The sequence below is a fragment of the Urocitellus parryii genome, unplaced genomic scaffold (genome assembly GCF_045843805.1).
Source record: "Urocitellus parryii isolate mUroPar1 unplaced genomic scaffold, mUroPar1.hap1 Scaffold_60, whole genome shotgun sequence".
NCBI lineage: Eukaryota > Metazoa > Chordata > Mammalia > Rodentia > Sciuridae > Urocitellus > Urocitellus parryii.
The window spans coordinates 668,979-684,219 of NW_027554101.1; the positions used below are offsets into that span (position 1 = coordinate 668,979).

The 15,241-nt window shown below is 51.2% G+C and overlaps 1 protein-coding gene and 1 pseudogene across 1 annotated transcript in view; both read left to right on the plus strand.

Moving 5' to 3' along the window:
* The window catches only part of LOC144252812 (protein spire homolog 2-like), a 30,453-nt pseudogene extending 23,521 nt beyond the window's left edge, over nt 1-6,932 (plus strand).
* A 6,273-nt stretch (nt 6,933-13,205) lies between these two features.
* LOC144252813 (ribosome quality control complex subunit TCF25-like) overlaps nt 13,206-15,241 on the plus strand; it is a 29,218-nt gene continuing 27,182 nt past the window's right edge. The window contains 4 exon segments of the mRNA XM_077794920.1: nt 13,206-13,224; nt 13,278-13,352; nt 13,355-13,417; nt 13,420-13,472. Coding sequence (XP_077651046.1) covers nt 13,206-13,224; nt 13,278-13,352; nt 13,355-13,417; nt 13,420-13,472 — 210 coding nt within the window.

A 15,241-nucleotide genomic window follows, 5' to 3' on the forward strand; every position in this document is an offset into this window, starting at 1 on the left:
TTAAAATAAACAAACAAATAAATCAATAAATGGGTAGGCATGACTTAGCATGTGCAAGGCCCTGGGTTCGATCTCTAGTACCCTACTCCCCAAACAGTTATCCCCATTTGGCTTTTTAAAAATTAACATTTAGGGGCTGGGGTTGTGGCTCAGTGGTAGAGTACTTGTCTAGCACACATAAGGCACTGGGTTTGATCCTCAGTACCACAGAAAAATGAAATAAAGATTGTTTGTCTACATACAACTAAAAAATGAATATTTAAAAAAAATATGGGCTGGGTTGTGGCTCAGCGGTAGAGAGCTTGTCTAGCACATGTGAGGCCCTGGGTTCAATACTCAGCACCACATAAAAACAAATAAACAAAATAAAGGTATAAAAAATTAACATTTATTGTCAAGTGTGAGGGCTACACCTGTAATCCCAGGTGAGGCAGGAGGACCACAGTTCAAGGCCAGCCCAGATGAAGTGCATATACCTGTAATCCCATCAACTCAGAAGGCTGAGACAAGAGGGTCACAAATTCAAGGCCAGCCTCAGCAATTTAGTGAGGCTATAAGCATCTTAGCAAGACCTTGTCTCAAAGTAAAACATAAAAAGAGCTGGGGATGTGACTCAGTGGTTAAGCATATCTGGTTTCAATGCCATATACATATATAATATTAATATATATATATATATATATATATATATATATATAAAGGCACAGTAGTGCATACCTGTAATCCCAGCAACTAGGGAGGCTAAGACAGGAGGATCGTGAGCTCAAAGCCATCCTCAGCAATGGTGAGGCACTAAGCAACTCAGTGAGACCCTGTCTCTAAATAAAATACAAAATAGGGCTGGGGATGTGGCTCAGTGGTCCAGTGCCCCTGAATTCAATCCCTGGTATCCCAACCAAAAGTAAAAATAAAAATTAAAAAAAGGGCTAGGATGTAGTTCAGTGGTACAGCATTCCTGGGTTCAATCCCTAGTACGCCCCCACTCCAAAAAAAAAGAAAAAAATCAATATTTGTTATTCCTTAAAGCTTCTGAATGTCAGGGCCCTGGCTGTGTCTTCCAAGCTTGCAGTTGGGTTATCAGCAGGGGCTGCAGTGTCATTTGAAGGCTGTCTGGGGGCTGCAGGAGCTGCTGCCCAGACAGCTTCTCTCACGCTAGGGGTATGCCACTCAGAGCCTTGGGGACCACTGAACATCCTCACCACATGGTGGCTGCGTCCCCCAAGCAAGTGGACCAGGAGAGGGCCAGGTGAAAGCTGCAGTGTATTTGACAATCAGGTCTCAGCCATGCTTCCACTATTCATTGCACATTAGTCATCAAATCCAGCGTGTTCCCAAGGGGAGAAGAATTGAGAACCACTTCTGGGTCCAGGAATCAGAGACATGTTTTAAAATTCAGCTTTAACATTCTGGAAGTGCTTCTGAAAAGTTTGACTATCAAAATCAGAGCTGGTGGCTGCCAGGCTTGCTCTGGCACACACGGTGCCTCCCCTGCCTGCAGGCCATGGTTGACCTGACAGCAGAACTCCTGGCCATGGCAATGGGCACAGAGCCTGGACCCAAAGCCAGAGGCTCTAGGCCAAGTGGAGAAGAAAGCAGGGTCCAGATCCTCTCCCCTGCCACGAAGCCCCATACGGACGGCCTGCTGAAGACCCAGACAGGATGCCCTCCCAGCTCTGTCTCTGGCACTCACAGGCTGGGCCCTGGGAACACAGTTGGCCTTTGGAGCTCTGTGTGCCCAGCACCGGGCTATGGGCTTTATATATGTTCCCTCAAAGGAGCTGAAATCCACCCCATGGACAGAGGAGTGAAGCTCAGTGAGGTCCACAATGAGTTCCGTGCTGAGCACTGGGAGGTAGCACCAGGCTGACTCCGTGCCATGCTGGATGGACAGGGCACCTACTGCATGGTCAGTGGAGAGGAAAGGGAGCTCAGTTTGAAGACTTCCAAGGGGAGGAAGATTTGAAATGGACTCTGGCAGTCTTTTGGGGGGAGGGGGTACCTGGGGTTGAATTCAGGGGCACTGGACCACTGAGTCACATCCTCAGCCCTATTTTGTATTTTATTTAGAGATAGGGCTGATTTGCTTAGCGCCTCTCTCTGCCTGAGGCTGGCTTTGAACTTGCAATCCTCCTGCCTCAGCCTCCCAAGTCTCTGGGATGATAGGCGTGCACCACAGCCTGTCCTCTGGTGGTGTGGATCAGCCCAGGGTGTGTGTTTTCAGGCAGCTGGGGAGCTGGAGAGCACGGGCAGCCAAGGGTGGGGACCGGGAGCTGGAGAGCCAGCAGGGGAGTCTTGCTGCAGCAAAGCCTCCTCAGAGAAGGCGGGAGCTGTCTGACTTCAGAAAGCCACAGAGTGCTTGGCCCCAGGAAGGGATGCAGCTGGTGGGGCCCTGCTCTTGGGCTGCGTGAGCAGGACCCTCTGTGCAGGAGGTCCACCACCCCGTGGAGAGCCTGGCCCTGACTGTGGAGGAGGTGGTGGGTGTGCGTCGCGTGCTGGTGAAGGCCAAGATGGAGAAGTTCGCCCAGGACCAGGAGCTCTTCAGCAGCCTGAAGAGGGGGAAGGTAGGATCTCTCCTGATGGGAGGTCAGGGGCAGGCCAGTGTGGACAGGACCTTGGTGGGCCGTGAACACAGCTGAGCCCCAGCGTGCCTTCTTCCCTCACAGATCTGCTGCTGCTGCAGAGCCAAGTTCCCACTCTTCTCCTGGCCGCCCACCTGTCTCTTCTGCAAGAGGTGAGCCTTCAGTGCACCTGGCTACCAATTAACAAGGAGGAAGAGGAGTGGGCCTGCGGTGGGCAACCCACGTGATGGTGGGATATTCTGTCACCTGCCGTGGCTGTTGAGTCCTTGGGATTGGTCAGTGCCACTGAGGAGGTATTTTTCCTTTGCATCTGTTAGGGGTGGATTTGTGGGACTCAGCCTCCCCCCATGGATTCCCACAGTGGGCTTCCTGGGCAGAGCAGGCAGGGGCTTCAGTGGAAATAGGGACTTGTCTCTTGGGCATCGATTTCCTTCATGTGTTGTGGGAAGCTGCCTGGGCTCTTAGCCAGACACACAGGGGCCCTCTGGGCAGGAGTCTGCCCTTGACCTGCTTGTGGTGGCTCTGTTGGCAGGTGGGTTAGCCCTGGACCCTCCTGTTGGCCTAGGAACTCTGTGGGCTTTTCTTCTCAGTAGCAACGCCAGCCTTCCTATAGACCTGCACGTATGTGCTGAAGCAGCATCTCCTTGGCTTCTTGAGGCCGGGAGGACACATGTGAGGGTCTCTCCTCCTCCCTCCGTGCTCCTCCCTGTGACTAAAGACCATAAGATGGTAGTCTTGGGGAAAAGTAGGCTGAGGAATGGAATTTTGAGTTCTATTTAAATTAAACATAAATAGCCAAGGGGCTCTGACCTTCAACCCAGATGGGGTCACAGGCACCTTCCAGCTGGAACAAGATGGCGGAATGGGAAATGGTGGTTTCCAGGGTACTGTCAACACACAGGAAGCATCTAGGTGTGGGGTCTGAGCCAGGATCTCCTCAGGGCAGGAGGCAAGGCTTAGTGTGGAGGGAGGACTGGCAGCGGAGTCCTCAGGGCACAGCCGCATAGAAAGCCCCCAGAGAGGTCTCCTTGAGCCGCTGGAGGAGAGGTGCGAGGAGATGGCTAGGGACAAATCCATCCTAAGGCAGGCCCTGGCAGGCAGCCCCTGGGCCCATCTGCTCACCACTGGCTCTGTAAATAAAGCTAGTCGGAGCACACCCACAGCCATGCACTTACGCATTTCTCATTTAGCCACATCTGAGATGTTCACTGTCCTGCCCTTTACAGAAGTGTCCGCTTACCTGTGTCCTAAAGATTCAGTGGAACAACCAGGCAGGGTGGCACATACTGTGATCCTAGTGAATGAAAAGGGCTGGCGATGTCTCTCCATGGTAGAGCCCTGCTAGGCTCAATTCCCAGTCCACGTGGCAGGGGCACCTGCAGACTTAAAGGAAAGTGATAGGTACTCAGGGCCAAGTGTCATGTCGGTGTCCACTAGCTACCGCTGGAGTGCCATGATGTTGGAGCATGGGGTGGAAAGGCAGGCGGGTCTCGCCACACAGGTGAAGAGTAAGTCACTGGAGTCGACATTTCTCCAGGCCTGACAGGTCATTATGGAAAGACCTGAAAGGACCAAACTGCTTCCAAGTTTCTTCATTGTTTCCCAGAACACAGCTGAAGAATGGGAATAGCCGAGTGCGGTGGTGCACACCTCTGATCCCAGCAACTGAGGCTGAGGCAGGAGGATCGCAAGTACCAGGACCATAAAGTAAATAAATAAATAAAAAGGAACAAAACATACCCCCCCCAAAAAAAAATGACTTGGTATCCAATCAGAGATTGCCAGGCAAACAAAAAATAAAAAAATAAAACAAAATTAATGACAACTGGGCTGGGGCTGTGGCTCAGCGGTAGCGTACTTGCCTGGCATGTATGAGACACTGGGTTCGATTCTCAGTACCACATATAAAAAAGAAATAAAATGAAGATCTGTCAACAATTAAAATTTTTTTTTAAATTAATGATAATGTATTGTTGAGTTTTTGGTACTAGGGATTGCACCCAGGGGCCCTTTACCTCTAAACCGCATCCCCAGCCCTTTTTATTTTTTTATTTTGAGACAGAGTCTTGCTAAGTTTCTTAGAGACTCACTAAGCTGATGAGGCTGGCCTCAAACTTGTGATGCTCCTACCTCAGCCTCCCGAGTTGCTGGAATTATAGGTGTACATCACTGTGTTTGGCTGTTATTATTTTTTAAATATTTTTTTAGTTGTTGATGGACCTTTATTTATTTATATATATATCAAACCCAGTGCCTCACACATGCTAGGCATGTGCTCTACCACTGAGCTACAATCCCAGCCCCTGTTATTATTTTTTAATATGGTGCTAGAGATGGAACCCAAGGGCTTGCACATGCTAGGCAAATGCTCCAATACTGAGCCAAGTCTGCAGCCCCAACCCAGGGGTTTGTTGATGGAAAAATCAATGTAGGACATTCATTCCAGAGGACATAGCCCATTGTTCTAAAAAATGAGTCTGGATGATTTCTCTCACTATGGAGAAGAGATGTTGGTGTATCTTTATAGAATAGCTTACACAGTACCTCACTTCCATTTGTCAATAATTTTGTTATTTGTCTAGAAGAGTTTGGAGGATGAAGGCTGTATTGCTAACAGAGATCACCTCTGTGGGTGGGTAAATCGTAACACTGATGTTTGAATCTTCTATAAGAAAACCTTTCCATATAACATGGGGCATTGGACTACAAGCATGTTCAATGATGCTGGAAACGGAGCATCTCAGCAAGAGGCCTGTGCTTAGGTGGTGCTTCTCAGTGAGGCAGGTCTGGCACACCCCAGTATGGATGCATGAAGACTACAGCCAGATGCACCAGGAGCAAACTGAGGGGCTGAGGGGCACTGGGTGGGAGACCAGGAGGAGGAGAAAAAGAGCCAGGAGTGAACCGTGAAAGCCCAGAGCCACCTGGCATCAGGCAGATTGCACGGATAGTTGCAGGGTCTGGGGTGGGACCCAGGGGCCTGGAGGCAGTTGTGCCTTCCTGGGTCTCTTCACTGCCTCTTCTGTTCTCTTCCAGAGCCGTCTGCACTTCCTGTAGCATGAAGGTGAGGATCTCCTAGGATCTGCAGGGTCTCTCCCAGCTGGGATGGGCATGGACCAGCGCTCCAGCCCCACAGGCACCTCACCATCACTTCCTCCAGGCAGACCCTGCCCTACACTTTCCAGGCCTGCTCGGCTTTTTAGGAAGCAGTGAGCACTCCATGTGAGGAGGTCGCCCCTCTTGAAGCCTCCTTCCTGGGAGTGCCTTACCCCAGATCTGTCGTTGCATTTGTGGCCCGGTGACATGCAGCATGAATTCAGGTGAACAGACAGTGTCGCTCAGAATCGTGTCCATTGGCCTCAGCTTGGAAACAAGCCCACTGAGGAGGGCCTCTGCCCACCTGTTTTCACACCCTCCTCAAGTTTCACCCTCGACAGTACCAACTTCCTCCTCCCCGGTGTTGAACACCGATTGTGTCTAGGGCTCACATTGCACCCTTCCTGGTATAAAGGGGTACAGTTCCCACTCCTAAGAAGTCCTCTCTCATGGAGCAGAAGACACTGTTGGGGTATGACAGGAAGGAGGTCCTGTTGGGTATCGAGCCAAAGTGCCTGTGGGGCCTGCCACGCCTCCCTCTGTTGCAGATGAAGATGCCTTCTAAGAAGTGTGCACACATCCCTGTCTACACACTGGGTTTTGAGAGTCCTCAGAGGGCACCCACTGCCATAACCGTGAGGGCGCCAAGGAGAGACGTCTTCCAGTGTGTTCCCTGGCCTGGGTGCTGGTGTCTGTGGTGGTCAGGCTTCTGCAGGGACTTGGGAGCAGGAGCAGGGGTTGGCCTCACTTGTGTGAGGACGCCCCCTGGAGGTGTAGTTCAGATGGCTTTGGAGGGGTGGGGAGGCATAGTGGTGAGATGGAAACTGAGCTGGGGTGGTCAGGACCCAGAACTCCAGTTCCTGTCCAGAGCCCTTCTGGGATGCTTTTTGCTAGGCATTTTGCTTCCCCAGGACTCTGTGGGTTTGTGGTGGTGAAGGGGAGGGGCAGGCAGCAGGAGAGCCTAGGGGACTGCAGGGCCCCTAGGATGTGTGAGCCCTGCTGGCTCCCCAGCCTGACAGTCCTCTCTGGGTCCCCACCCGCCCCAGATCCCTGCAGGGGCCTCAGTGGCGAAGTGTGGAGGAGGACTTCCCCCACATCTACGCCCACGGCTGCACCCTGAAGGATGTCTGCAGTGACTGCACCAGCTTCGTGCGCTCCAGCTGCAAAAGTGTGGATGTTCTCAACGCCACGCCGCGTCGCAGCCGCCAGACTCAGTCCCTCTACGTCCCCAGCAACAGGACTCTTGACTTCCAGTGATGGCCCAAGGTGGCCAGGCCTCCGGGAAGGGACCTGGCTCCAGCCTGCTCCAGGCTGAGGCTCTGCTCCCAGTGCTGGGCCCGGCTGCCCGCCGTGCTCCTGAACTGTGCATGGACATATACATACCAGATGCCTTTATATAATAAACACACAGCCTATATATTCATACACATGGTTTCCTGGCCCCATCGTTCATTTGGGGCCAGGCTCCCTCCAAGACCCTGGCCAGGGTGTTTCCTTTCAGGACTCCTTGGAGGAGCAGGGAGGGGAAGGGATAGATTTTCTCACTGAGAATGGAGGGCAGAAGGCTCTAGGTAGTAGAGCTCCGGGCCTCTGTTCCAGTTCTTGTCTCCACCTCAAGAGTGAGAACTGGCAGATTTCCCTCCCCAGGAAGATGTCCAGGCTGGGATACGGCACCTGGGTTCCCAGGTGGAGCAGAGCACCCTGCCTGTCTCTGCTCTCCCCAGGGGGTGTGTTAGCCAGCTTTCCACAACTGTGACAAATATCTGAGACAAACAACTTAAAAGCAGGAACAATTTATTCTGGGTCCTGGTTTCAATCAATGGTGGCTCGGCCCCATCACTCTGGGCCTGTGGTGAAACAGCAGCATGGTGCGCAGCATGTGGCAAAGCAGAGCTGCTTACCTCGTGGTGGCCAGGGAGCAGAGTGAGAGGAGACAAGTCCCAACAGGTCCCCCAGTGAAGCCCCACTTCCTGAAGTTCCTACCATCTATTAATAGCAGCATCGGCCTGGAACCAAAGCTTCAACACCTTGCCTCTGGGGGGCGCCTGAGATCCAGACTCCCCACCCATCTCCACCCCAGGTCTCCAGAGGCAGGTGCCCTTCACACCATGCAAAATGCATTCAGTTGGTCTCCAAGAATCCCCTGGTCTCGACAGTCTGAGCATTCCTCACAAGTCCAAGATGCTGCAGGTATGGCACACATGCCTATGATCCCTGCTATTTGGGAGGCTAAGACTGGACGATTGCACGTTCAAGGCCAACCTAGGCAACTAAGCGAGGCCATGTCTCAAAATAAAATAGCTTAGAGACAGAACACTTGCTAGTGCTTAGGATCCCATGGGTTCAATCCTAGCAACACAGGTACACATCCAAAATTCTTCTGAGACTCGGGCCAACTTTCACTGTGAGCACCTATTTAAAAAAACAACAGACCTGGTTACATATGTCCAGTATACCAATGGTACAGGGTGAACATTCCATTCTGAAGAGGAGGAGTAGGAGAAAACCACAGAAGGATCAGACCAAAGAAAGACCAAAACCCAGCAAGGCAAACACTGAGTACTGTAGCTCCATGTCTGGCACCTGGGGCATGTTGTCAGGGTGGGTGAGGCCCTAAAGGGTTTGGGCTTTGCCATCGGTAGTCCAGAGGGCCACTCTCTTGGGTTGGCTCTGCTTGCTGCCTGCAGTTTTCATTGGTAGATGAGCCATGCTCCTGGCATCTCTTAACTTCTCTCGCAGCTTCACACACTACCCTTCTGGGGCTTCATGCTCAGGTCCCAACCCTGCCACACACTGTCCGGCCCCATCACTCTGGGCCTGTGGTGAAGCAGCAGCATAGTGTGCAGCATGTGGTAGAGCAGAGCTGCTTACCTCCTGGTGGCCAGGGAGCCATGACCCCAAAACTCTTGTATTCTGCATTCCTGCAAAACCAGCATCACAAAGATGATGCCAAGATCTGCCACCAGCTCAAACAGTAGCAGGGTCCACCTGGACCGTATGGCCCTGTGTAAGCCGTGCACGCTCTCCTATGAGTTTTTTCTTTTACACCCTTGAGCCTGAGATAGGTGGGGTCTGGCCGTTTCCTGAGGTGCTCTCAAATATCTTTCCTGTTGTTCAGATGCAAATGCAATGTCCTTATTTGTTTGTTTTGGTGCTGGGAATTAATTTAGGACCCTCCTACATACTACCACTGAAATACAAGCCCAACCATTTCTTATTTTTAAATTTTGAGACAGAGTCTCACTGAGTTGCTGAGCTGGTCTTGAACTTGCAAACTTTCTGCCTTAGCCTCCTCCCAGGTAGCTGGGATTACAATTGTGCTTCTTTAACTTTTTTTCCCCTAGTACTTGGAATTGAACCCAGAGGTGCTCTACCACTGAGCTACATCGCTAGTCCTTTTTTCGTTTGTTTTGTGTTTTGAGACAGGGTATTGCTAATTTGCCCAGGCTGGCTTTGAACCTATAATATTCCTGTCTCAGCCTCTCAGGTTGCTGGGATTATAGGTGTGCACCACTGTGCCCAGCCTGGAATTTATTTATGTTAATGAATGAATTTTTGTGATACATGGGATTTAACCCAGGAGAGCTCTACCACTAAGCTACATCTCCAGCCTCCTTTTTAATTTTATCTTTTGGGGGATTTTTTTCAGGGTAGGGGTACTGGGGATTGAACACATGTGTGCTTTACCACTGAGCCATGTCACCAAACCTTTTCATTTATTTATTTTTTTAAATTTTGAGACAGGATCTTAACGAAATTGTTGAGGGCCTCACTAAGTCTCCTGAGTCATGGGAATTACAGGTGTGTATCACCGTTCCTAGCTTATTCTATCTTGAAACAGGGTCTTGCTAAGTTGCCCAGACTCTCCTCCAACTTGCAATCCTCCTGCCTCAGCCATCCAAGTCAATTGGATCACATGTCTATGCCACCGTGACTGGTTTGGCTTTGTTTTAATTTAAGTCTTCAGCAATCACAACTTCGGTGGCCCAAATTACACTTGGTTCTTTTCTGGCCAAACTGCAAGTTTTTCAAATCTTTCTGCTATGTTTTTTTGCACACAATTCTCATGACAACCCTGGCTAAAATCAGCCAACAATGCCCATGCTGTAGCTTGAATGCTGTGCTGCCTTGAAATTTCCCCCACCAAAAAAAATAAAAATAAAAAAATAACACTGGTCCATCACCTTTAAATGCAGCCTCACACAGTTTCAGGGCATGGACAAAATGTAGACAAGTTCTTTGCCAGAGTGTCATCCGTGTGGCCTCTGGTCCAATTCCCAACAGTCCTTGTTCACCTGAAACCTCATCAGTGTAACAGGGAAGGAAGGTTCCACTCCTTGTCACGCTCCACAAAAGCTCAGGAGACAGACTGCTGAAAGGAAACAGCCTCAAAGCCAGCTTTGTCTCAAATCTCCATCTCTGGGGGCTTATGAGAGCAGTTTTTAGAGGGGAGAATAAGGGCACAGTGGTTCAAAAGGCAGAAAATCCCTTTTCTAAGAGCATGCTCACCTCTGTTGCCTCCTTATCACATTAAAGGGAACCTTGACCTCCTGCGGTCAGTGTCTGCATTTTATTTTTGGATTGACAATTACCTTTTGAGCTGAGGTGAGGAAAGACTTAGCAGAGGGCTTTCTTTAGAATTTACAATACCATGAGAAAGAGATGGGGTAGTGTAGGGATGAGGTTGACAGAGGAGGAGTCTTTAATGTCTACATTCCTATCAGCATTCTAGCTAATGTGCTCCAACCATAATTGCCCATTATTCTCAGATTATGGCACTCTAAGCTTTTCCTAGAATGCTTCTCTTAATTTTTAAGTTCCTCCTGGAAACCAGCTCCAGAGGCTCTGACCCCACTGTCCCACACCAACTCTGTGTGCTAGTCAGCTTTCCACCACTGTGTAGACTGCCTGAGACAAACAACTTAGAGCATGAAGTATTTACTTTGGTCCACAGCTGTCTCTGCTGTTCATACCTCTTGTTACTTTTGGATCTGCAATGTCCCCCGAAGTCTTGAAGCTTGGTCCCTAGGTGGTGGCACTTTATCCAAAATGGCTTGGCCCCGACACTTTGGATCTGTGGTGAGGCAGCACATCATAGTGGCGAGCACACGGCAGAGCAGAGCTTCTCACCTCATGGTGGCTAAGAAGCAGAGAGGGAAAGAAGGAGCTAAGGTCCCAGTACCCTCAAGGACATGCCCCCAGTGGGCCACTTCTTCTGAACAATCCCACCTCCTAAAGTCTCCACCTCTTCTCAATAGTGCCACCACCTAGGGACCAAGCTTCGAGACTTTGGGGGACATTCAGATCCAAAAGTGACAAGAGGTGTGGGCAGCAGAGACAGCTGGGAAGGCTCTGAGGAGTGGGATTATCCTGGGAGGCACTCAGGCACCCTGGGTCTCCATCTGGGAGGTCAGAGGCCAAGCCTGTTCTCTGACTCTGCCCCAGTCATTCTTCCCTCCAGGCCCTACCACACCTGGTTCCATCCTGACCACTCACTCCTCGGTGGCCCCACGGGCCCAGTAACACTGGGTGGTCCTAGTACAGGGAGAAGCAGCTCTGTAAACAGGTGCACATGGCCACTCTTGGCCTCACAGCCTGGGATATGTACAAAGACTGAGTTGTGGCAGTTAGTATATTTTCTCAAGGTGGGAGCTTGGCTCTGAAGGACTACCTGTCTTTCAGGACAGAGAAAGTCCTCCCTGGCTCCACTATAAGGGTGCCCATCACAGAATGAGGTTCCAGGGCCCACTTCTGTCCATAAAACCTGGTCATCTTAGAGTTGCACGCAGAAGAGCTGCTGAGGTCACTGGCTGCACCTGCTGGTCCAGAGGACCCTTTGGTCTCATTTCTCAGCCTGTTGCCCTCATTCTCCAAGGAGATGATGTGCCTGGGGCTCATGGGAGCTGGTGGCTCCAGGCAGGCTCTGTGCTGAGCACCTTCCTCCTCACACACACACCCTGAGGTGGTATGGTCTTCACTTCACCTTTCAGATGAGGAAAGTGAAGTATCTGGATGCTCACTCAGGAATATGCTAAGACCTTAGCCGAATCCTGTTGACTCCAAGTTGTAACATCTGCCCAGGGTTGGAGGAGACCCAGAAGGAATATGACTGGTAATAGATGGGCTTGTGGGAAAAAATATTCCTATCATTTGGGTTCATGAAGTTCAAACACATAAAATTAGAGCAGCCAATAAAAATCACCAACTCCCACTACTTTGAGCCCCCTCACAGACTGCGTATACTCACATTTTTTAAAATTTATTTTTTTAGTTGTAGTTGGACACAATACCTTTATTTTATTGTTTCATGTGGTGCTGAGAACCGCTGAGCATTGGACAGCTCCTTGTCCCCATATTTTTATTCCTGTTTAAAATTAAGAAAACATGCAGACAGGGTTAGGAATTTTCCTGTCAGAACTGGTAATAAAAAGATTATGTTTAAAATTAATAAAAATTACAAAGCTCATGTTTGTGCAGCACTCTCAAGGGTAGATGTTCCTGGGAGCTAAATACTATTGCCATTACTTCCTGATTCTACAGATGCAGAAATTGCACCGGGCAACACATCTGTTCACATTGCCAACCATGGGTAGACCCAGGTTCTGATCCATACAAGCAATGAAATCCCTTGTACAAATAGTGGGAACATATCTTGGGCTCAGCTCAGGGGAGCTGCCTATAGCACCCACACAAAGCTCTTCCTGAGACTACTCAGGCAGTGAGTTGCAAGGCAAAGTCAAAGAGAGCAACCAGTACTTCGGTCTTCAAAGCCAGCCTTAGCAATGGCGAGGAATTAAGCAACTCAGTGAGACCCTGTCCCTAAATAAAATACAAAATAGGGCTAGGGATGTGGCTCAGTGGTCAAGTGCCCTGAGGCCCTGAGTTCAATCTCCAGCACCAAAAAAAAAAAAAAAAAAGGATTTGAAGGAACATAACTGACAGCTTCTATAACTCTATAACTCCTATTCCAGACTCCTTCAGACTGGTCTCTAGAAGTCTTCAGTCATTGCCCAACACTTCGCTTGTCCCTCCACACAGAGTAACTCAAGATCTCCCTTCGCGCTTTGTGGGGTGGAAGGGTGTCTGGGAATCGAACTCTGGGAAGCTTCTCGGTTTAGATGTGCTCACTCCTATTCAGTAGAGAACTATCTCTTTGCAGCGTAGAGGCTGGCTGACAGGGGGCGCGGAGCCCACGACACACAGGTAGACCCCATGAGACACGTGGTTGCCAGCAGACCGTCCCCTTGACCACCCACGTGCCACAGTCGCCCGCCTGCGCGCACTCCTTCCTCCCCTACCCGCCTACCAGGGCCTCCAGCCCTCTGGGTCTGGGTCTAGGCCAAGGCTGCGGGTCTCTCTGAGCCTATGCGCCCCAGGCCCCATGACAACAGGTCATCTGTACCCAGCACACTCGAAAACCCAAAGCACTGTACGCAAGGGCGCCCAACTCTCACCTGGAAGCGCCTGCACCTTCTTTGGTGCTAATGGTGACAGGGAAGAAGTTGCGGAGAGCCGCAGCGCGTAGGCGCCATGCGCCAGCGTGCCCTCAGTGCGCAGGCTCGCTGGCCATTCTTTTCTGCTCTTCCTTCTCTTTCTCTCTAGACGTCAGGCTGTCGGGTCCTGTGTCGCACCGGGCCCTCCAGAGGCTGAGGGGGGAACAGCTCGGCCAGGAGCCCCTCGCCCCGGCGCCCTGCAGTTTGTCCTCCATGATGATGATGACGCAGAAGAAGGACCAAAACGGGGTGGGGGGGGGCCTCAGGGAAGGATGGTGTCCAAGTCAACAACCGGTTTGAGCTGGTGAGGAGCCGGTCAACCTGTGGGAACTGGGGGCGGGGGGCGGGGGGGGCGGAGCGTGACGTCATGGGAGGGCGGGGTGGGTGTAAAGTTGGGTCTGTACTGCGGTGAACTGGTGGGCGGGGTCTTGATGTCATGGGTGGGGCCGGGCTACGGGCAGCTCTGCAGTGGAGAGGGCGGGCCATGACGTAAGGGGCGGGGCTAGGGAGGGACCGGGGCGAGCGGGGACGGTGTCGAGGGCAGGTAGGGTCGCAGAGGAGAAGGTGGGGCTGTGCCGATTAGGGGCGGGTCTAAAGGCCAAGTAGGTGGGGCGAGCAGTTAAGGGCCCAGGTGACGATACTGAGCTGCATTGGGCAGGGCGGGGGCTTCGCTAAGAGGGTGTGGCTCTGACCTCCAGGGGTGGGACTAAAGGGGAAAGCTGGGGTGGGTTGACGAAATTGAGCTACAGCGGGGAGGGTGTACGGTGGGAGGGGTTGTGGCGGGCAGGACCGGCTAAGGGGGTCGCAGTGAAGGGGATGAGTGATGGGACTGCGCTTCTGCAGGGAGGGCGGCTGCTGCTGTGGGGACGGTGGTGTGTGATGTTAGAAGTGAGGCTGGGGTGAGCAGGGGCGGCGTCAGAAAGGAGGGGGTCCCCTCATTGCAGAGGGGAGGGTGGGGCAGCGGCGTCCAGGGACAGAGTGCCAGGGCAGAGTGTGGCTGTTGACTGCGCTGCAGTGAAGGGGTGGGGCAGGGCTTCCTGATTAGGGTCTTCCTAGATTTCATAGTCTAGCATCTCCAAAACCTTTCGGTTTATTCATAACACCTCTGCCTAACCGGGGATGTTGTATCTTGCTCCTTCCTGCCTCCCTCACCTAGGTGTCCCCTACAGGGAGGTAAAGGAAAGTGAAATGCCCGCTGGTGCCACAATGTTTTCCCCTTAGCACAGGCCTCATCTGTAGTTTCTCGTTTGTATGGGTTATCTGATAGTGGCTTCTCTGAGCTGGCAGGTAGCATGACTGTTTTGCTCACCTTGTTATCAGTCTCAGTTGCCCCTGAGTTTTTATTGAGTTGGCAAGTTAAAAGGCTATAATGTTAAAAGACATTGTGGTGTATGGAAATTGTCCTTAGATAGTTTGGGGATTTGCTTTAGAAGTTATTGACCTTGCCACTTAAGAGCTGGTCTAACCCCATAGTCTGGTGGAGGTGGGACTGAAGTCCCTTCTTTGAATTCTCTGTCTGTACCCGATCTCTTCTGTTTCTTAGCCTGAAAGTAACTCTCCCCAGCTTTCTATTTCTTTCTATCTTTTTTATTATGGAAAATTTCAAACACAGAGATATGGTAGTACAGGTACTTCATGTGTCCATCCCCGGGTTCCCTAATTATGGACACTTGGCAACTACTATCTGCCTTGGACTTTCACTCCCTTCTCTCCAGGGATGACTTAAAAACATCCCAGACAGCACACCACTTGCCCTTAAACTTGCCAGTCCTGTTTCTGACAACTCTCAGGATGCACCGCTTTTCATCCTGTCCCATTATTACCAGCTCGGGATCAGTTGTGAAGTCTGCCACTTCACAAACCTTTGGTCCTTATTCAAATGCCCTCCAGATTGTGTTTAAGAATAACTCCGAGGCGGAGGGCATTTACATGTTCTGGGTACCACTCATTTCTTCCTCACAGTCTGGGAAGGGGGGTGATGTTGACAGCAGCGGTGACATCTTCAATTTATACTGGCCTGTGGCTCAGTGCTGGATCCCTTGCCTCAGGCATTGGAGGCAAGGGCTCCATCCC